The 21,669-nt window shown below is 40.7% G+C and overlaps 1 protein-coding gene across 7 annotated transcripts in view; it reads right to left on the bottom strand.

The window, feature by feature from the left end:
* Nucleotides 1-3,365: 3,365 nt before the first annotated feature.
* UTRN (utrophin) overlaps nt 3,366-21,669 on the bottom strand; it is a 540,243-nt gene continuing 521,939 nt past the window's right edge. For all 7 annotated transcript variants that reach the window (XM_043888655.1, XM_043888654.1, XM_043888656.1 and 4 more), the window contains 6 exons: nt 18,299-18,457; nt 17,673-17,913; nt 14,744-14,852; nt 13,175-13,273; nt 9,182-9,204; nt 3,366-5,378 (listed from right to left, as the gene is read on the bottom strand). In XM_043888655.1, the coding sequence (XP_043744590.1) occupies nt 5,370-5,378; nt 9,182-9,204; nt 13,175-13,273; nt 14,744-14,852; nt 17,673-17,913; nt 18,299-18,457 (640 nt within the window). In that variant the 3' untranslated portion in view covers nt 3,366-5,369. The remainder of the gene's footprint in view (nt 5,379-9,181; nt 9,205-13,174; nt 13,274-14,743; nt 14,853-17,672; nt 17,914-18,298; nt 18,458-21,669) is intronic.

Raw genomic sequence — 21,669 nt, 5'->3', positions numbered from 1 at the left:
GGCATCGTGGACTCAGTGGACACAAGTTTGAGTAAACTCCGGGAGCTGGTGACGGACAGGGAGGCCTGGCGTGCTGCAGTCCAACAGGATGCAAAGAGTTGGACACAACTGAGCGACTGAAATGAACTGAAGTAGCATCGTATATTGGATATCATTGTCAATATATAAATCTGCATGGTGGGAGTGGAAGTGGGTAGAAAACAGGATACATGAGGATTGTTTGGGAAGGGCTGAGCCTTTGAAACTGTCTTCGGGCACATCCCAAGCAGCATACACAGCTGTCCTCAGTTTGCTAAGGGGTAAGCATGGTTCATATAAACAAGACTATTCTAGATTTTGATAGGCTCACTTGGGTCAGATTTAAGTTAGAATGACTTGATTCTTTCTAATGGTTTTATAATGTCATTTTATCTAAATTTAAAAAACTCGAAGTAAAAATTAAAAAATCAGTATTTTGATAATTTTCAAAATGGTTCTTAAAAAATAATGTCAGGAATTAATTGTAATTACATCTCATGGCAGCCTGGGAACTCTTCTCATTTAATTACAAATTCAACATTTGTGCTTTCTGGGTTGACAACAGGGCAAGGCTGCGGGCAAATCATCTATTAACTTTTTCTAATTAATCAAGTACAAAATTCAAAATAGTACCAAAAATAAGCTATCTGTAAAAGAATAGTTGAATCCAAGCATACACTGTAAATATTCCCAAATTATGAAAAATACATCACCAATTGGAATGGCTTCACAATACAAGATTAGTGCCACATTTGTAAGCTTAAACAAAACACAAATAAATTGCATATTTCTAAACAAATGCTTGCCAGGGCACAATGTCACATGTACCTACTCCTTTGTTCAATGTGAAGAACTTCCTATGCATTGTGTGTTTTTCCAGCTAAAAATCAACAATTTAATTGAAACACAGCTTCTGAGCAGTTGATAATAATATCCTTTTTATTCCATTTGTCATCTGGATTTTTTTTCTTTTTTCTTTTCTAATTTTACTGCCAATTCTTTTCTAACACGTCTTCTGCTTCTCCTAGGATTTGGGGCAGTGACTTGCTAAGTCTTCATGCTTGCTTTTCCCCTGAAACTGGATTGATAGCCTGGGGCAGAGGGGCTGATCTTCTTGACCTTTGTTTTAGAAGAAAAGTGAAAGTTAAAGTGGCTCAGTCTTGTCCGACCCTTCGCGACCCTTTGTGTCTGACCCACTTACTATACAGTCCATGGAATTCTCCAGGCCAGGATACTGGAGTGGGTAGCCTTTCCCTTCTCCAGGGATCTTGCCAACCCAGGGATCAAACCTAGGTCTCCCACATTGCAGGTGAATTCTTTACCAGCTGAGCTACAAGGGTTTTAGAAGGCCTTGTGAAAAGTCTACTTACTTCCCACTCCATTGAGGCAGCTGACATCATACCCAAGGGAAGGGACACTTCAGTGTTTTAGCCCAAGTCCTCTGCTTTGCCTCCCTCTAAGTTTATAAGGTGAAATTTGATGGCTCCTCCCCAACTTAGCTATACCCTTTGTTCTGTGGCTCTGCAATTTCTCTCACAACAGAAGTGGATTCTATTCCTCATCCTGAGCCTTGTAATTTGCTTTGACCAACAGAATTCAGTAGAAGTGATAATGCACCAGGTCTCAGCAAAGCCCATCTACATTCCAACACTTCCGTCATTGCACAATAAGACACCCAGTTAATTAGCTCGCTAGTGGATGAAAGAACTCAGCCCAATAGCCCCAGTCTTCCCAGTCTAGCCATCCCACACCATTCAACAGCCAGTCAAATCCAGATAAGTCCAGATGGAATCAGAATAGTCCTGTCCAGATCAGCTGACCCTCACATCCCAAAAACTAAATAAAGGTTTTATGACTGCTGTGTCACACTGTGGCGAGCAGTAACTAAGGCCACAGGCAGTGAACGTAATGTGATTGTGATTGCACCCTGGCCTCCATCGAAGGCTTGCTTTTGTTAATGAACCTCAAAAAACACAAGCTGATATCATGTCAATGAACTTGGGGATACAACGTATAGTGTTAGGTGGTGTGGTATTAGTGGCTTCAGCTCTATTCAATTCTCAACGAGTGAATTAAGAAATGACCCTGAAAAAGTTGGTCAATTGAAACAGTGGAATGGTGGTGGGGGAAGAACCAAAGGCAAACTATATTCTTTAAAAAAAAAAAAAAAAATTCTATATTGTTGTTTGTTGTTTAGTCACTAAGTTGTGTCTGACTCCTTGTGACCCCATGGACTGTAGCCCACAAGGCTTTTCTGTACATGGGACACTCTTCTTTAAAAAAAAAAAATATATATATATATATATATATATGTATGTGTGTGTCTGTGTGTGTGTTTATGTGTGTGCATGTGCATGCATGCTAAGTCACTTCAGTGGTGTCCAACTCTTTGCCACCCCATGGACTGTAGCCCACCAGGCTCCTCTGTCCATGGAATTTCCAAGGCAAGAAGAGTGGGTTGCCATGCCCTCCTCCAGGGGATCTTCTGCACCCAGGGATTGAATCCACATCTCCTGCATTGGAGGCAGATACTTCACTGCTGAGCCATTGGGGAAACCTAGATTTTCATCTACTCACCTCTGTTTTCAACTACCTACTCAATAGTTTGCTGGAAACCAACAATTGGTTCTTTAGGAATGCTTAATGTGAATATTACTTTGAAGTAGACAGGATGTTTAAAATGTATGTTCATTAGAGTGGGTCGATTTTCTTTAACAAACTATAAATAAGGGGACTTTTCTATTTCATAGACAGCTTTTACTTTCAGAATCAAGAAACATGATTCTCAGCACTAGTTCCCATGGGGTAGCTTTGAAATGGATTAAACTTCTACTAGAGTGGTAAAATCCAATGCATATATAAAAAGTACATTATTTAAGAGCTTGAAGCGGAAAGTAGATTTGAAAGAGTAATTGGCAGGTTTAACTTATTTCTTGATATACTAAGACATTAAAGAAAGGTATACTTAATACAAATGAGTGAAATAAACAATTAAATGAGAAAAAAAAAAGAAAGAATAATTGACTAAATACGAATAGCATCTAAGATATTAAAACAAAAGCTAAATAGGTTTCACATGCATGTTTTTAACATCCAATATTATTTTTTCCTAACCTTCTATCTGTAAGGAAAATTGAGAATTATATATATAAGAGAAAAGAGAGAAATATAGAGAAAGAGAAAGTGAGACAGTGAGAGTGAGAAAGAATGTATTAGGGTGCATGAGAGAAGCTGCAGGAACATATGTAGATTACCAGGATACAGGCTCTCTTTATATTTTATTTTCATAAACATACATTCAAAGTTCTAAGTCTATCAGTGAACACCACTGAAGAATATCAAAGTCATTTTGTGTTAAAATTACGTTTATTCAGGATGAAAAATACAACATGTAACCAGATTAGATGATAGTCTATGATTAGTTCTTTACCACATTTTTCAAAAGAACTACATACTTATTTCCCCTTGTTGTTACTGCAATATATTTCTTTATATTTACCATTACTTAAAATGTTACAATGTAGTGTTTTATGTAGCTTTTCCTTAATAGCAGATAGAGAACATGTTGCACACAATTACAGGCAGAAAAAAAATTAATACATAACTTTTCAAAATAAGGACAAGGAAGACACCAAATCTACAACTTGTAGTTCAGAGTTCAGGGAATTTTTTTTTTCTTTAAATAGGTATTTTTACTGGGTATGATGTGATCTGATAGAAGCTCTAGATTTTTCAAACTGCAGCGGCATAAAGCTATTTCCAACACGATGGATGAAGATGGATCTGAGGTAGAAAGGTGGTCATGGCTTTCCTCTTATATAAAACAATTTTCTTCTTCTCAAAATATCTTTACTGCAAATAGACACCCTTGCCCCCCAACCCACCCAACCTATTCTAAAAGAATAGGAATTTCTAACTTTAAGCCTCCTTCTGGCCAGATCCCAGTTAAAGAGAACTCAAAGTTAAAATGTCCTGATGTTTTAAAGCACATATGCTTCAATCAAAACACATTACTTTCACTTTTTTTTTTTTGGTTTCTTTACATTTGGTAAATGACATGGCATGTTTAAACTGAACCAAATAAATGTTGAATCAGGAGCTGAACAAAATACCTAACTGAATGCACTCAAAGGTATAAGCCAGGATTCCACCATCTAAGCATTAATTTCATTCTTCAATAGAAGCAGTGATATAGGCTTTTGATAAACATCGTTCCCAAATGCATTGGTCAAATAAAGGGTAATATAATAGCTATTCCTTCAAAAAGTAAAATGAGAGATTCATTAAATTTGCATCTGCTTTCAGAAGGAAAATAACTGGAGGTTTTAAGACTCATAGAGGGCTTGAAAATATTAGAGACATAAACAACCATCAAACTTTCTTCAAAGGGAACTTAAGACAACCACATATTTTGGTATCACAATTAGGTACAGGTCTGCTGTGTACTGAATGATGAAAATCAAGACCTGGGAACTAGGAAAAGTTGGACCAAGCCTTGTTTGTGTGTCAAAATGAAAATATGCTTAAATGGGCAACCTTTGGTAAAATAATCTTTGAGATTATTATAATTCTGTCATACAGATTGGAACATGAAATAAATAAAGAAATCAACACCTACTTATATAGAGCGGGGAGATAAAAGACAAGGGGGGAAAAAATCCCAATAGAAATGCCTGTTAGGCCCACAGGATTTTTATTGCGGTTATCCAAGTGGTCACTAAAGAAATAAGTGTATGATGTGAAGTAAAGTTACAGCATACACAGAGCTGTAGCCTAATCCATAAACATATAATATTTGATTGACATATATGATATTATTAATTTGGCCAAATCATGGAAACAAATAAAATCTATTTGGTCATGTGGCTGATGCATTATAAATAACCAAAATATAATGGTAAAAGAGTCAAAGAAACAAATGAAGTTATTGTACAAGGTTAATAAGAAGGAATGTAAAAATGTAAAATTGTCTTCTAATTCTTATGCATTTTTTCATGGTTATTAAAAAGAAGGTCTCACATTAGAAACCCCCCACCCACTTTCCCAATACTGTATACAGTATACAAATCAGTGACAAATGTATTTCCATTTCCAAATACCATTCTGTTCATTAATTTACAGTTGCATAGAAAGGGAAGAAGAAAACAATAATATATGATTATTATAAAAACAAAATATCCTTTCCTCTTTGGATAGTCAGTGTTTTACTCCTTCAGTAGAACACACAGTCAGCACTCAACAGCATAATTCAAACAGCCATGGAGCTTCTGATTAAATGGGACTTGACACTGGCATTTGCTGAAAAGGGCAACATTGTAAATCAAGAAATGTTGGTTGGCTAGATGAATACTTCACATTGCCTGTGGGAAGAGAAAATAGCACTGTCAGAACAACATTTACAGAAGGCATTACAGGTAGCAGAGACCCGTCAACTCTTAAAAAAATAAAAGTGCTTCTTTCAGTATAGACAAGCCCTCTTTTGCTATGTTTAACGGGGACACTTGACTCCCACGTGACTTTTGTTCCCGGAATGAAGTCCTTTGCTTTCATCCTAAGATTTCATAGACTGCTTTTCATAAACTCAGCTGATATAGAGAAAGTCTGGAAGACTTTTCTCTTGTTCAGGCTGGAAACCAAGTTAAAACTGAGACGATTTGTCTTTTTTTCCCCCCCTGGGAGATACTAATGTTGACTGAATTAGGTTGGTGCAAGCACTCTGTGCCCCCCTGAGGGTCTGTGGGAGGTCTCCCGCAGAACTGGTACCCTGGACAATTCCAGGGTACCAGCTGGATCCCAGCTGGGATCCAGACAATAAGAACTCAAGACAGGAATCACAGTCCAAGGGTGTGCGATGGTGCCTGTTAAAGACTCAGGGCTAATGTACAGAGGAAAAGGAAGATAGAAATTCAAGTCACACTCCGAGGAGTGGCATCAACCTTTCAGAGGTCAAATGGTTGGGTCCATCATCATTAAAACCTGTGTCTTCAAACTAAAGGCATCTTTCACTAGCTTGCTCTAATGGATATCTACATCTCCCTAAAGGCACAGCTTCCTCCATAGAAAGGAAGGACTTCTTCACATAGGACTGTTTTTCATCTCTCACCCTCCTCAGATATTGGATAGATTCATATTGTGTTTTTCAGGGCCTTTTCTCTCTCTCCTTTCCTAAAAGTACCCAGCTTTGAATCTCCTGTCATTAAACTATACCACCCACTATTCAGTCCTCTTCTGGTGTCTTAGCTCATGTCCCCTTACCTCTTGAAGAAAAAATCGCTGTCATTCACTGGTTTTAAATGTTCATGATTTCAATACATAGATGGTTTTTCCAAACCTGTGGCCTCTTAGCTCCTTGAGCTACTCTTCTCCCAGAATCTGTCCTTCACCCTTTCTTAGCCTTCCACTCAAAGTCTCAAATCTGGATGATTGCCAATACCTGCATCTCTTTCAATATTTCAATTTCAATCATCCCACTTTCTGACAACCTACCCGTACCTTTCCAGCTTACTTCCACTAGTACCCAAACTTCATTCATCCTTTGGTACTACAGCACATGGATTTTCTGTCTCCCACACCTATTGCATCCTCACTATTCTTCCTACCAGACTTGGGTTCAAGCATTATCATCACTCCTCTGCCTCTTCCCTTGAACTGTTGTACTCTCTTGGCCAAACAACTACTTCAACTTAAATGCAATACATTTCAAGTTAAATGCAATGCTCGGCCTACTCTGGTGCCTGTGCCCATGAACTTGAATGTGGCCGAAGGGCAACACATAGTCCTGGAGACAGGCCTCAAGTGAAATTCACAAGCAAGCAAGTGGTGGCCTTTAAGGCTACCTGGTAGTCACTCTATTTCCACATGCTCTCCCAAGCTCCAAGCAGCTACTGCACATCCTCCAGTCTCTCCTCATACCTCCAAGGCCTCCTCCCCATCCTCACTCTCTGCTAAAGCCCCTGCTTCTGATTCACTATGACAACAGAACAGTCACAAGACTTCTGCTCTCTGGGATGAGGTTCTTCCTTCTCACCGGCTCTCACACCACAGCCACTAATCTACTTCATATTCCCTTGTGTTCCCTTCGGTTACTAAAGATGAACCACCTGGGCTTCTCCTTAATATCTCAGCCTCTCATGCCATGAAGGCAGTAACACAATCAGAGGGTTCACGGTTTCAAAGAGATTCATAAACAAGTTCATGAGGAAAAATGTTCTCCAAAGATTTACTATGGTCTTGGGACACACTATTTCTAAGACTACCTGATAAGGAAAATACTGAAAAATACATGGGCTATATCTGCTAACAGTTCTCAGCAAATTCTTAAATGAAAAATCAAAATCTTTTCCCTTCAGAGTAACAAAAGCAGCTTTGTGTAATGCCCCAGGCATGGCTTTCAAGTCTATGTTCTGTGGTAGCTATCTGAAGTAGATGTTTGGTAGAACCCTGTCAGTTAAACCTATCTGGGTTACAGATAGTACATAGTACATAGAACTATTAAAGGCTTGAGTCGACTAAGTGACTTTCACTTTGGGCTTCCCTGGTAGCTCAAATGTTAAAGAATCCATTTGCAATGTGGAGACCCTGGTTTGATTCCTGGGTCAGAAGATCCCCTGGAGAAGGGAACGGCTACCCACTCCAGTATCCTGGCCTGGAAAATTCCATGGACTGTATAGTTCACGGGGTCACAAAGAGTTGGACACAGCTGAGCAACTTTCACTAAAAAGCTGTTAGAACACAAAAGATTTGGCAATTGGGGCATCTGGAAAAACTGACTTGGGAGGGGTCCCCCTTCCCAGACCAACAAACTGTTGTACCAAATCAACTAACATGTCAAGCAAGTTTCCTTATTTACATGGGGAATAAATCAACAGTGCTGGGCTGTGCTCAGTCACTTCAGTCTGTCTGACTCTTTACGACCCCATGACTGTAGCCCACCAGGCTCCTCTGTCCTGGAGGAATCCTCCAGGCAAGAATGCTGGAGTGGGTTGCCGTACCCTCCTCCAGGAGATCTTCCCAACCCAGGAATCGAACCCGTATCGCCACTGTCTCCTGCATGGCAGGCAGGTTCTTTATCTCCTGAGCCACCTAGGAAGCCCGCTGCTGCTGCTGCTGCTGCTAAGTCGCTTCAGTCGTGTCCAACTCTGTGCAAACCCATAGACGGCAGTCCACCAGGCTCCCCCATCCTTGGGATTCTCCAGGCAGGAATACTGGGGTGGGTTGCCATTTCCTTCTCCAATGCATGAAAGTGAAAAGTGAAAGTGAAGTCGCTCAGTCGTGTCCGACTCCTAGCGACCCCATGGACTGCAGCCTACCAGGCTCCTCCATCCATGGGATTTCCCAGGCAAGACTGCTGGAGTGGGGTGCCATTGCCTTCTCTGGGGAAGCCCGAGACCTCCTACACCTTGTTCCCCTTAGCTCATGGTATCAGAATGCGGAGAAGCACACCTAAGATCTGTCTCCTGACTATCTTCATAAGGCATGTGACTGGTCTGTTATCAACTGCACACAGGCCTCCTGAACGCATGGCTTCTCCAGCCCTGCAGAGCCGTAAACTGCTGCTGTCCACGACATATGCAGTAAGCAAGGGCACAGGTACAAAGACAAACGCTGAATAGCGTCAGAGCAGCATTTCGTGTACTCTCATCAAGCACAGGATATGAAGTAAGTGAAGAGCAAACCCAGGAGAAATCCTGTCCTGGGGCAGGGCTGGAGGCACTGCGAGGGGGCTGTGCCGGAGCGCCCGGTGCACTAGCAGGAAGCCAGGGATAGACTCCATACCGTGGTCCTACCGAGAAATGGGAAGAAAGGGGTCTAACAGGAAAACATTCTGTCCCTAAATAAAAACAGAGCATGGTTCATGGACTCTGAATGCACATGTATAGCATAAAAGAATTTCAATTCTCTGATTTCATAAGGCGAAAATAAAGCAAAAATAAAAAATCAACAGTAGCTAATCACTTAAAGTTTTTATTTTTAAATAAAGAAAAACAAAACCAAAAACTGGCCATCCTGTAAAGCATGTGGAATCTTAGTTCCCTGAATAGGGATCAAACTCTGACTCTAAGCACAGAGTCTTAACCACTGGATCACCAGGGGAAGTCCCACTAATCGCTTACTCCAAGTCATAATCTGTAACACCTAAACCAATCAACCCATGAACTCTTACCTGTGGCCCTCTGGGGAGATTTGCTGAAAGAGAAAACAAAAGCAGTCAGTTGAAGGCAGTTCTGTGGTTCTCCCGTTTTATGCATGCAAAAGTGTGAACTGCACCATTCCCAGCTGTTAAATGGATATTAATAAGAAAAAGCTTTGAGGAAGTTTTTTTTTTTTTGGCCAGATGCTTCAACAGGGCTAGTTTCCCTACTTAGCTTCTCATATCCCATGTGCTTTAAGAAATAAAAATTCCACCAAAATATGCAAAAGATATGCCAGCTCTCTCAAATCAGTACATGCTAAAGCATTCAGTGAATAATTAGTTTTGCAAAAAAAAAATCCCAAAATTTCCCACTGAAATCATGCCATATATTTGGTTTATGCATTAGAACAGAGAAAATTCTGTATATTCTCCTGAATAGTACAAATTCTGACCAAGAGGCCATTAAGGAAATGCCAGGGCCAGAGTCTTTAGTTTCTGCCACCCTTACCCCAAAGACCAGGAAGATGGTGGCCATGTGTTCGCATCAAGGAAAGAGCTAGCCTAGTCCTCAGCACTCAGAAGTCTTGTAGGAACTTCGGTTAATACTTTGCCTTCCATGGGCCGAGTTAAGAGCACGAGAGAAGTTAGAATATGGTGTCTAATTTGCCTCTGCACGAAGCAGCTCAGTTCCTTCCTGGCGGCAGAGCGCATGGTGCGGTGAAGCTGACCCAGCACTACCTGGGAGGACAGCCACCAGCACCGCTCCTCTCCAAGGCCGCTGAGGTTGCATCTCCCCCTTTCTCTGTGACACCCCACAATTTCTGAACTGACACTCAGCCCTGGGAGAGAGAGGAGCTCCACTGCTTATGGTGGGAGCATCTGTTCTGGGTCATTAAGGATTGTCCCTAATTAAACAGCATGTGACTACTTTCATCATTCTTTTCTTCCCCCCCTTTTTGAAGGGAAACAAAAAAACAAACAAACAAATCTGTGACCACACAGTAGGTGCTTCATGAGAAAAAGACAGAGCAAGAAGCAGAAGCTTCTTAAGATGCCCTGGAGGGAAAGTGTGCACCCCAGTAGTATTGGGGGGAATAATCAAGTCCTACCAATTATGTAAGTTATATCAGGGGAAAAAAGAGTAGACTTGCTTACATATGGGAATTACACTTGCACAGAACTACACCCTCTTGAGGGAAAGCTTAGTTGCATGAGCATGAAGTATATCATAGGTAGAGTTAGGCTTCTCTTCTCAGTAACAAACAGCCAAATCCAAACAGAAATCAAATCCGTTTTGCTGCAAATCAACATTTTAACCCTGTGAAAGTGAAAGTGAAGTCGCTCAGTCGTGTCCAACTCTTTGCGACCCCATGGACTGCGGCCTACCAGGCTCCTCCATCCACGGGATTTTCCAGGCAAGAGTACTGGAGTGGGTTGCCATTTCCTTCTCCCTGTAGCCTCTTAGTAAATAAAGGCTACAAGTAGCGTCTTGAACAAATCATACAAATACATATTTTAAAGAAATCAGGAAACTTTATATTTTAGTAGGTCTTAAAGTTGAGATGAATGTCGATCAAGCTCAATAAATATAGGCAATTCACAGTGAGAATATGCCTGCAGATAAAAAAAATAATTTAAAAAGCATTTGTTGGTCTATTGGTGAAAATAATATTCAGCTTACTACTAGCATCCTATATATTTGGATGACATAAAAGAAAAAAACAACAACAAAATGATGCTACACTGAAAAAATTAGTTGCAGCAGTCAGTGAAAATTTTAGTACGTCAGTTAATAGGCAACATGATTACAATTCCCTTCATTAACTCCTTGCCAGGAAGAGATGGACATGCTTGACTTTCTGCTCTGAAACTCAACGTAAATAATTAAAAGAAAACTTTAAAAGGCCATAATTCAAGGATGCTATCAGGACCAACTGGGATATTAATCCAAGATAGAGGAATTCTAAAGTGTTATGTGCAACAATATAGAGACACAGTAAGAAAAAAAAGTCATGTTTAAGTAGGCAATTCATGCAATTAGGATTTACGAATACAGTTTCATTTTAATTCCAAAAGTGCCAGGAGTGGAAATTCACTTGTGACCATGCTAATTTTTCATTCACAAAGGATCAAAAGTCAAGATTAACATGCAGATCAATTCACTGTATGCTGGTGACCAGCAATTTTAAAGTTCTCATTAGTTACAGGGGCTCAAGGGATTGGCTTGGCATTGGGAGGATGCCAATCCGATTTGTTTTCAAAAATTCTCCAAGGATGGTCAGTAAGCTTTGGGAGTTTGTGATGGACAGGGAAGCCTGGCATGCTGCAGTCCATGGGGTCGCAAAGAGTCGGACATGACTGAGCGACTGAACTGAACTGAAGCTTTGGAAATGCTAAGGCTTATTAAAGAATTTGCTAACTTGTGCAACTTACAAGGGGCAACAAAGCAAAGTAATCCGACAGAACCTTCTAAGTACTATCCAGTACTGTCAATTAAACCTTCCTTCCCAATGGGAACATTTAATCATTCATTCATTCACTCATTCAATTCAGAAATATATTGGGCACCAAATCTATGACAGGTGCTCATTTCTATTCTGCATCCATTTTTTTTTAAAGTTTAATAAATCTAGGCAGAATTTTAAAAAGTATATATTAATTTCACAAATAAATCAATTGTTTTTATTTTTATGAAAAGCTATCCCTATCTTGGGAGATTTTTATATTATCAAAGTATAAAGACTCCTTACCATCACTTAAAATGGTATTTTCTGAGGAGAGGATGGAAATGGGTGCAATGTCAGGCTGTTTTATACATACTACATATATATGATGAATAGCATATAATAGTGTGGTTCTGTGCTAAATCACCTGAGTCCTGTCCAACTCTTTGCTACCCCATGGACCAGAGCTTGCCAGATTCCTCTTTTCATGGGATTCTCCAAGCAAGAATCCTGGAGTGGGCTGCCATTTCCTATTCCAGGGGATCTTCCCAATCCAGGAGTCGAGCCTGAGTCTATTATGTCTCCTGCCTTGGCACGTGGTTATTCTTTACCACTAGGGCCACCTGATATGTAATACTAAAATCTTAGTGCAGGCTGAGTACAGTTAATCACCCCAAAATTATGAATATATTTTTAAATAATATATTCTGATTTCCTTAAAATATTATTTAAAATATAACTGTAGCATCAAGTAGTATGTATATATGTGCAGTAAACTGTTTGTTTGAAACAGCAGAAATGTTTTTGCTGACAGCTCAGCAGAAACTACAAGGTGCCAAGGTGCTGAAGACAAAATGTTTGGGGAAAAAAATCAATAAATAACAATCATATAGTTTCCTTTGGGATTTGAACTGTTTTTATTTGGTTATTTTCTGGCTCTTGGTTGTTCCTATGGAAAATTCACAGGGTCATAATCTTCCATGCTTTAAATTGTTTGGCCTTTATACAGTGACTATTTTATTCCTTGAGAAAAGAACCCCCTAACCAAAAGAAAAAAAGAAAAAAACAAAACAAAACTCACACCAAAACAAAAAAAAAGGGGGGGGAGTGAAATTGAAAATAATCCCTTTTTACATTGGAACTTCATGACATCAGAAGACAGTATCTGAAGAAAAGAGAAGAGATGACTTAGAAAAAGCTATTTTCAGAACTTGTCTGGCACACCACAAAAAACACTCTTTTGGAGAAATGCACCTTTCTTACTATGGCCTGCACTGAAGAGGATAATTTCTCCTTAAAGACAGGCTTGTTTGACGTGCCCCATGTTGCTGCCTACAGGGCAGATCAAAGGCTCTCAAAGAGCAGGGTGGCTCTGGCCCTCCACCCGGGATGTGATGGCATCCAGGTTGGGTTTTGTTTGCCTTGCCGACATATGGAAAGCCTGATTTATCTTCAAATAATGTTCAATCTCGCTTGCAATATTGCTGTTATCTCACCAAAGAAGACAAAGGGCCTCACACAGAAAAGAAGAAATGGAAGGAAAAAGCCTAGCAGTGGGGCTACGATCTTTCATACTCACGGCAGCAGGGTGGGAACGTGCTGTTGATCTGCTCCATGACCTCTGTCAGGTCCGCGCTGGTGTCGTGCGGGGGTGCCAGCAGCTCCTCTGCCGCCGTGCCTGCAGACACAAGGAACAACGGATGCTCTCAGATTCACGTCCGGTCTTCCACTAAAACCCAACTACAGGGGGAAGAAGGTCAGCACTGGCCTCTAGACACCAGTGTGAAAATCATCTCCTTGCAAAGAATCACTTTAGGGGAAAATTCCAAAATCATTTTTGCATTAATTTCTGGTAACAGAATTTTTACATAATTAAAATATATTAGATGTTTCTATAGAAAGAATTCAAGTGCCAGGGGAAAATTCACGAGTGAAAAATAAGTAATGGGGCCATATTATTTCTTAGTTAGAAATCCACTATTTTGCACAGCTATTTTTAAAATAACTTTATTTATTTTTGGCTGTGCATGTGGGCTTTTCTCTAGTTGCGGAGCACAGGCTCCAGGGCGGTGCAGATTTCAGTAGTTGCAGCACACCGGCTCAGTAGTTGCCGCTCCCAGGCTTCAGAACACAGGTTCAATAGTTGTGGTGCAAGGGCTTATTAGTTTCTCTGTGGCATATGGGACCTTCCCAGACCAGGGATTGAACCTGTGTCTCTTGCATTGACAAGAGGATTATTTACCACTGAGCCACCATGGAAACCCAAAAGTATATTTTCATAAGAGAAATATATTCCATCAACTTTTTTCCTTCCTTCTTTAAGGAGACTTCAGCGTAGGCTAGCTCACACTGCTAAAAAGTTAGAGGTATTTTATAAGATACTTTCTACTTTGATGTTTATTTTGTCTTCAATCAACAGCAAAATAATTATCTTACTTAATTTAAAATAATTTCACTATTTTAGGTTTTCCTCGGATATATGCAGCAAAAGATATCCCATTAACAAATTAATTTGGTTAAAGTATGGGGTTCTCAGTAGGATTTTAGAACTTAATTTCATCAATAACAAAATGTCATTCCAGAATTCCTGGTTGACAGAGGCCATCCTCACAGCAGTGACAGGTCCCCATTGTGACCAAGGACAGGCTAGGTGGGACTTCAGCCTTAGATGGGGTGGGTGAGGCAGAAATGCCTGGCGGAAATAGGATGGAGAAGGTAGAATACTGAGTCCCCGACCCTGGGCAGAAAAACTATATTTGGTGTGATATTTGTTAGTCGTTTATTCTGAATGTGTACAACTATGAAATTTCAGAGTCAGAAGTTTATTGAAAAAAAAAATCATTCCTAAGTCAAAAGACAAAATAAACTGTTGCTCATCCCAAAAGGAAGGAGCTCTTTTTTCTCTCCCATCAAAATTCAATTCACTACTACACCTTACACAGACAAGTGCATTATGGTTTATTATTATAAAATGCTTGCTTTTTTGGTATTGTTAAAATGGCCTTATACTCAGCTGAGATGAAAGAGAATACAAATTCCCTCATGCTTAAGGCACGTATGTGCAAGAATGTTATTTAAAATGAAAAGACAAACGGCAAAGCCGGGGGTAGACCACAGGAGAGAGAAGCCGAGTCTTGGGGACACAGACCTGCCTGGTGGAACTGTGGGCCCGGGTCTGGATCCAGCGAATAGTTCAGTGCCGACTGCTGAGGGGAAGCCCAAGGGGAGACGCCATTGATTTGCGAATCAGATTCAGGCTGGAATCACATTCAGAGGTTAGAATTGAAGAGATTCAAAAAATGATTAAAGAAAACATTTCTAACTTCCCTTCCCCAACTATGGATAATTAAATCACACAACATCCTTCACCCTCAGTTATTTTCAAATACGCTTTAACATCAGTTGGTGGACTCACTAGTGTTCAGCTGAAGACCAAACAGTCCTTCCCTTTGGATCTGAGAACTTTGAAGAATTCACTTGGTTATATGGCAGGATTTACCTATCAATGTCAGGGTCATTCCCTCGATTGTTCTATTAGTTTTATGTCAATCAAGCAATTTTGGAAAGATGTTTCATTCATCTTCAAAATTAACACTGCTTCTCATCCAGTAAATTTATCTAATTTAAAAATTATGCTAATTTTTAATTTAAATCAATATTTAAGAGCAATATTGGAGAGCGGTAAAGGGTACGATTTTGGGGTTTTTTTGTTTTTTCAATTGAAGTTGCTTTATGATGTGTTAGTTCCTGTTGTATGGCAAAGTGAGTCCTTTATACATATATACAGATATCCACTCTTCGTAAATTCCCATATAGATCATTACAGAGTACTGAATAAAGTTCCCTGTGCTTGAAGAGCATGACTTTGGATTCAGCTGCTTGGATACAGACTTGGTCACTCAGAGCTGTCTCATTCTGAGGAAATTTTATAACTATCTGCTTTTTATTTATAAAAACCTAGATTTTTTTTTTTTTTTTTTAAACTAGGGTTGATGATAACAGCATCAGCATCAGAGGGTTTTATGAAGGAGGTGATCAATTAGTATTTCTGCTGTGATTAGAAAGGAGTCTGACACACCTAATAAATACTTCACAAAGGCAGGAAATTTGAAATAGTGATGGATACACTGACAGGTACATGGTCAGATGAGAAAAGCGTGATTCATGGTAAAGGCAACGCAGAAGTTCCATTGATTTTGATGTTGTTTGTTTCCATTAAATCCATATTAGCTGAAGTCTGGCGGTTTTGCTAGTTTTTACTATCAGAGTTGAATTTTCCATCAACTTTTGGCATTCATGCTAGGTCATTAAGAAGAGATAAGAGCCTTATAGTCTAGAATAGACAGAGCTATTTAGATATCCGATATCTTGTAAAGCATTACTGTGCAATTCTGAAGGCTCATGAGCCATTAGGCAGCTCAGTCTAATGGGAGGAAGAGAGTAGGGGGAGGCGGGCGGTGAGCAGGAGAGCCTTGGCTCTCTCTTCAGAGTATCACCAGGCTAAGCAAACAAAACTTTCAAGCACAGCTGCCTTCCACAACAACTCTACCTGTGCACTAAGTCCTTAATACTCACACTTCATATTCTGAATAAGAGAGTTCGAGGAAAAAGCCATCCTTTGTCCAGGCACCAATCAGAAACATCATATTTACAATATTGACAATACAGTTTTTCTGCTGTAGGGGAGTGACATCAAGGTAAGAACCTAATATTCAAAGGATAAGAGAAAGCCTGCCAGGCCTTGGGGAAGGTCTAAATGATGCACAGTTTCTAAGTAAAGCCTCTCCCAAACAGTCTCTCACAAAGTCTGAAACAGTGACAGACATTCAGAAAGTATAAGGGGTGTTCTGTGGCCCGCTGTATAGGTAATGCAAAAATTACACTGTTTTGAATGATTCTGACAAGTTAAAAGATACTGCAAGCAACTGTGAAAAGATGGTTTTCTAAAATTTGAGAAAATCACTGGAGAGAAAGTTGTTTCTGCCTTTGATAAACACATCATTTCTGGAGAAAAGCATTCCTATTCACTGTCTAGGGGGCCCCACACTGCATGGGCCAGAGAAGAAAGCAAAAGATAGCATGAATGTTGATGTCAGAGATTCTCCAAGAGAGGGAAGTTCCAGGCCCATCGTCTGGGATTCTTCACAATAAACACCTGCTGCAAAGATATCTTCACTACTAGCTCTGTGACATGATCCCCACTCTTCAGCTGCTAGATGTAATCAGTTACTTAACTCTCTAAAGTGTGTATGTCTTTATAGATGATACTATCTTGTTATATATCATACTGTCTTATTATGGTCCCTAACAAGATTGCAGAAACTATATCTGATGCTTCTTTTATATCCCAAAGAACAGTGTGTTTCAAAATTGCAGGCTATTATCCACTGATGAGTCATAAAATTGGGTCTGACCAACACTAAGAAAGATAGAAGAAAAATGAAAGGCAAGAGGGGAAGGAGGGGGAAGGAAGGAAGAAGGGAGGAGGGGGGAAGAAAAATAGAAAGAGGCAGCATTTTTTAATAACAGCAATTAGTATTTTGTATTCACCATACTTGTATGCATTCATCATAATGCAAATTGTATTTTTATTGTCGAGAAAGTTTGCAAACAACTGCCATAAAACATGGTGCTATGTGAGGAAATAATAGCTGAAAATTAATAAACATCTGTTACTTAATTTCTTGAAAATAGTTTATGGGAAGGAGATTTTAGCATGAAGAGTTCAGGTCACTTCCTCTCCCTTAATATCCACAGATGTTTCCCAAATGTAATTTATGCAGATGTATGTGACAGGATCTTTTCCTTTAACCTATTCAGAGCTGAAACAGATTTCAGTGTTAAAGAAGAATGAGCAATTCCATTTTAAGCTGGGAAAATGCATTTTTTTTTTTTTTGGTGCCAGTGAGGATTTAATGCTTATGTTTGTAGAGGGATTTCTAAGCCAGTTGAAATCAACTATGGAGAGGAGAAACCAGAAATGAATCTTCCTACTGACTCTGGGACTGAGCCCCATGGAACGTGGGACTGGGGCAGATGGCGTGGGGACCGGGGATGCCAGGTTCCGCACACTCTACCTGCTCTAGCAGCTGCCGAAGTCGGTGGAGCTGAGACTCCAGCTGCTTGTTGTGATCTTCTAAAATCTGCATCCTAGCCTCCAGCCGACCTTTGTGCTGCCTGAGGAGTTTCGCCTCTGCTATAAGTTCTGAATCCTCAGACGTGTGATGAGGGGACACAACAGAGTCTGGAGGGGAGCCGACAGGCAGGCCCCTTCTCAAGTGCTGCTCTTTCAGCTGCTCGTATTCCACCTGCAGATTTCTAGTGGAGGGAAAACTGGAATTAGTATTGGACATAGCACCTTCTCTCCAAAACAGCTCATGAACTCCAAATGTAGCCCAGGCTATCTACTTCCTCATAGGTAAAAACATTTATTAATGAGACAAGCAAGCATGAATAAAACCGTAGCTTTAAATAAATAGATGTTCTAACAGACAGCACCCCTGAACCCTGAAATGTAGCTGTAATCTGCACCCAGCTGCCCAGTGTGCTAATGTCCTCTGAAACTTTGCCTCCACGGTGCTTCCTAGAGAGTAGTCCTGAAAAAAGAATGGGTAAGAGCATGTGGAAGTGCATACAAAAGGATTTCCCATGAGAAGTCTTCCCAGGGTGAAAGACTTCTTGATTCCTCCAAAGTCTAGCACACCTTTGTTCTTCCTCCAGGTCGGCAATGATCCGCTCCAGTTCTCCGCGTTCTTCCCTTTCTACCGACTTCAGGATCTGAGCTGGACTCTGGGGCTGGCTCACCGGGGACTCCCCTCCGAGCGTCTGGCAGTACTGCTGGATGAGAGCGTGCTCGTCCTCCCTGAGGTGACAGAGGAGACACGCACAAAGGCTCATTGGAGGTGGGTGTCGCTGGACACCGAGGAAGGAGAAACAAGGACAGTCAGGCCGGCTGCTGAGCCTCGACCGCCTTAAAACTCACCGTCCCCATGACCTTCCTTTAAAACTCTGGGAAGATAGTTTACCTGAGAGTGTATGTACACTACCCACACACACACCAACATTTCATGCTTGGCCTTGGTCTAGCATGTATATCTCACAAAACTTAGAAGAGATATTTTACTCAGCAAAGTATATAAAGTACAACACTTGAATAGTTAATATAAAAGACTTTATAGGCAAAATAAAAAAACTGAATGCCAAAAGAGTAAGTTAAAAGACTGTTAACTAAAATTAAACTGCTATAGGAACTTCTCTAGTGGTCCAGTGGTTAAGGCTCCATGCTTTCAATTCAGGGGGCGTGGGTTCCGATCCCTGGTCAGAGAACTAGATCTCACATGCCTCACATTGAGTGGCCAAAAAATAAAAAAAAAAAAATTCCTATAGTCTGAGTGTTTATTTCTCCTCCCTGAAATTCACATGTTGAAACCTAACCCCCAGTGTAAAGATGAGTGGAGGTGCGGTCTTCGGGGTGATTAGGTTATGAGAGTGGGGTCTCCATGAATATGATTAGTGCCCTTATGAAAGAGATCCCAGAGAGCTCCCTTCCCCCTATTCCCTGTGAGGGAACTACAAGGTGACAGCTATTAGCCAGGAAGGGGGTCCTCATCAGACACTAAATCCACCAGCTCCTTGACCCTGGACTTCTCAGGCTCCAGAACTATGAGAGAAAACACTTGTCATTTATAAACCATCCAGTTTAAAGTCTTTTGCAATCACTGTCCCAATGAAGTACCTGATTTCACTATCTTTAGCATGTAGTTGAAAGCAATTGTATAATGCTTTGTAACCCAAAGGGTGGTAGAAGCTGTCACATTCTTTCATTTAAATAACTTAGTATAAATTATAATTGTAGATATTTTTAAAACATCTATATTTATTTTATTTGACATTATCAGCACATCATTTCTAGGATCAATCATTCTGCATTAAACAAGAAATTCCATTTAATTCACTCTGGTTCTCCCACTTTTCTAACTACTTGTCTAATGGACTAGATGTATTAATAATGTGGTCAAATCTAATAACTGACAGAAACAGAAGCATAAGAACGTAGACAGAGTTGACATGTTTATGGGAAAGAAATGCTTACCAGCAAGCTTGGAATCCCTTCCCTTCTTTTACCAGAGATGTCACTGACTGTCAGTCGCTCAGTGTATCTGACTCTTTGCACCCCATGGACTGTGGGAACTCCAGGCTCCTCTGTCCATCGGATTCTCCAGGCAAGAAGACTAGAGTGGGTTGCCACTCCCTTCTCCAGGGGTTTTCCTGACCAGGGATTGAACCTGGGTCTTCAGCATTGCATGCAGATTCTTTACTATCTGAGCCACCAGGGAAGCCCAGAGATCCAGTCAGATCTCCTTGTAAATGTACAAATGATAGATTTCCTGGTTAATGCTAGCAGGAGAGTGCCGCTACAGAATCTCTTGGGCAGATTGTACCTGATATGGTTTTTACGGCCTTTGGTAAACAAATCCTGGAATCTACGGATGTATAGGGTGCATGCGTGCATGCTGTCGCCTTAGTCGTGTCTGACTCTCTGTGACCCTACGGACTGTAGCCTGCCAGGCTCCTCTGTCCATGGGATTATTCTCCAGGCAAGAATACTGGAGTGGATTGCCATGCCCTCCTCCAGGGAATCTTCGCAACCCAGAGATCGAACCTGTGCATCTCATGTCTCCCGTATTTTCAGGTGGGCTCTTTACCACCAGAGTCACCTGGGAAGCATGTATAGGGTAGGGCTTCAGAAAAACATCTTGTAAGTTATGTAGCAATTAGAGTATAAAATCGAGCTATCCCATGCCTGAACCCGCTCCCTCCTGTGTAATGATGTGACTATAAATAGTCCTTAAAGAGCTTGTCTGTTACCCTGGGGTCAGGCACATCCTAACGCAGCCAGAAGGAAGGTGAGTGGCACGGGCAGCCCTGGACCTTTTACTTATGTCCTGGAGATGATGAACATGCTTGATATTGGGTAAGATCTGTGACCCTGAGTCTAGCTTGAAAAATCTTACCTTGTGTTATCACAGTTTACTCTGATAAAGAGGGGACATGAAATTGCATCTGATAGGTAGTGCATTCTTAGAAAAGTTGTGTCCTGATCATTGAGATCAGAGTGATATAAAGAAGCAAATGAAAATAATGAATGTTAGGGCTGCGAAACAGCCAAAGCAAAGGTTCAAATGAGCCTCTTGTTGGTTTACATTGCTCCTTTATCAGTAAATTTCCCTAACCTCACCTTCCTTCTATTATCAAATGAATAAAAAAGGAGTAAACTGGAAATAAGAAACATAGATGGGAAGGATTGAAATAAGCTATGGCATCATCCTTTGATGACCAGTCTTGCAAAAACGCGGTATCACTGTGAAATAAATAAGGGAGCCTTGAGAAGAATCTCACACTTGCTCCTAAATTTAGAAGGATGAGCAGAAGAGGAGAGAATGGCCCCTGCATTGCTGCGGGGCAGCAGGGTTTGGAAGCGGAACGCAAAGCTCTCAGGATGCCCAGCTGGCGGAGTCAAACAGAAACGTGATGCGTGAGACAAGTGCCTGGGCCTGGGGCACTGGGAAGACCCAGAGGGATCGGGTAGAGAGGGAGGTGGGAGGGGGGATCGGGATGGGGAATACACGTAAATCCATGGCTGATTCATGTCAGTGTATGACAGGACCCACTGCAATGTTGTGGAGTGATTAGCCTCCAACTAGTAAAAATAAATGAAAAAAAAGAAAAGACAAGAAACGTGGCAAGGAGGTATGTGCATGTGTATTTTGAGGAGGGAGAGGGTATTTTCTTGATAGAGAATAAATGGGTAATTTATTACTGTACCCTAAACCTAACTGTATTATGAAGGAGCAGAGAAGGCTATGAGGCTAATGGAGCAACACCACAGGGACACCAATTAGCTGCTAAAGATGACAAGACCCTAATTCAGTAATGCTTGGAGTCACTTCACCCAATTTAAATGATGAGAAAGACTGTAATGAGAGGGGATTATAAAGTACAGATCTGATATATGGACAGAACAAATGAACAAATTAGAAAGATACAGTGTGCATTAAACAAACAATAAAATAA

Source organism: Cervus elaphus, chromosome 26, assembly GCF_910594005.1.
Source record: "Cervus elaphus chromosome 26, mCerEla1.1, whole genome shotgun sequence".
NCBI lineage: Eukaryota > Metazoa > Chordata > Mammalia > Artiodactyla > Cervidae > Cervus > Cervus elaphus.
Note: the sequence above shows the minus strand (reverse complement) of the source record. Positions and strands in the feature narration are given on the sequence as shown.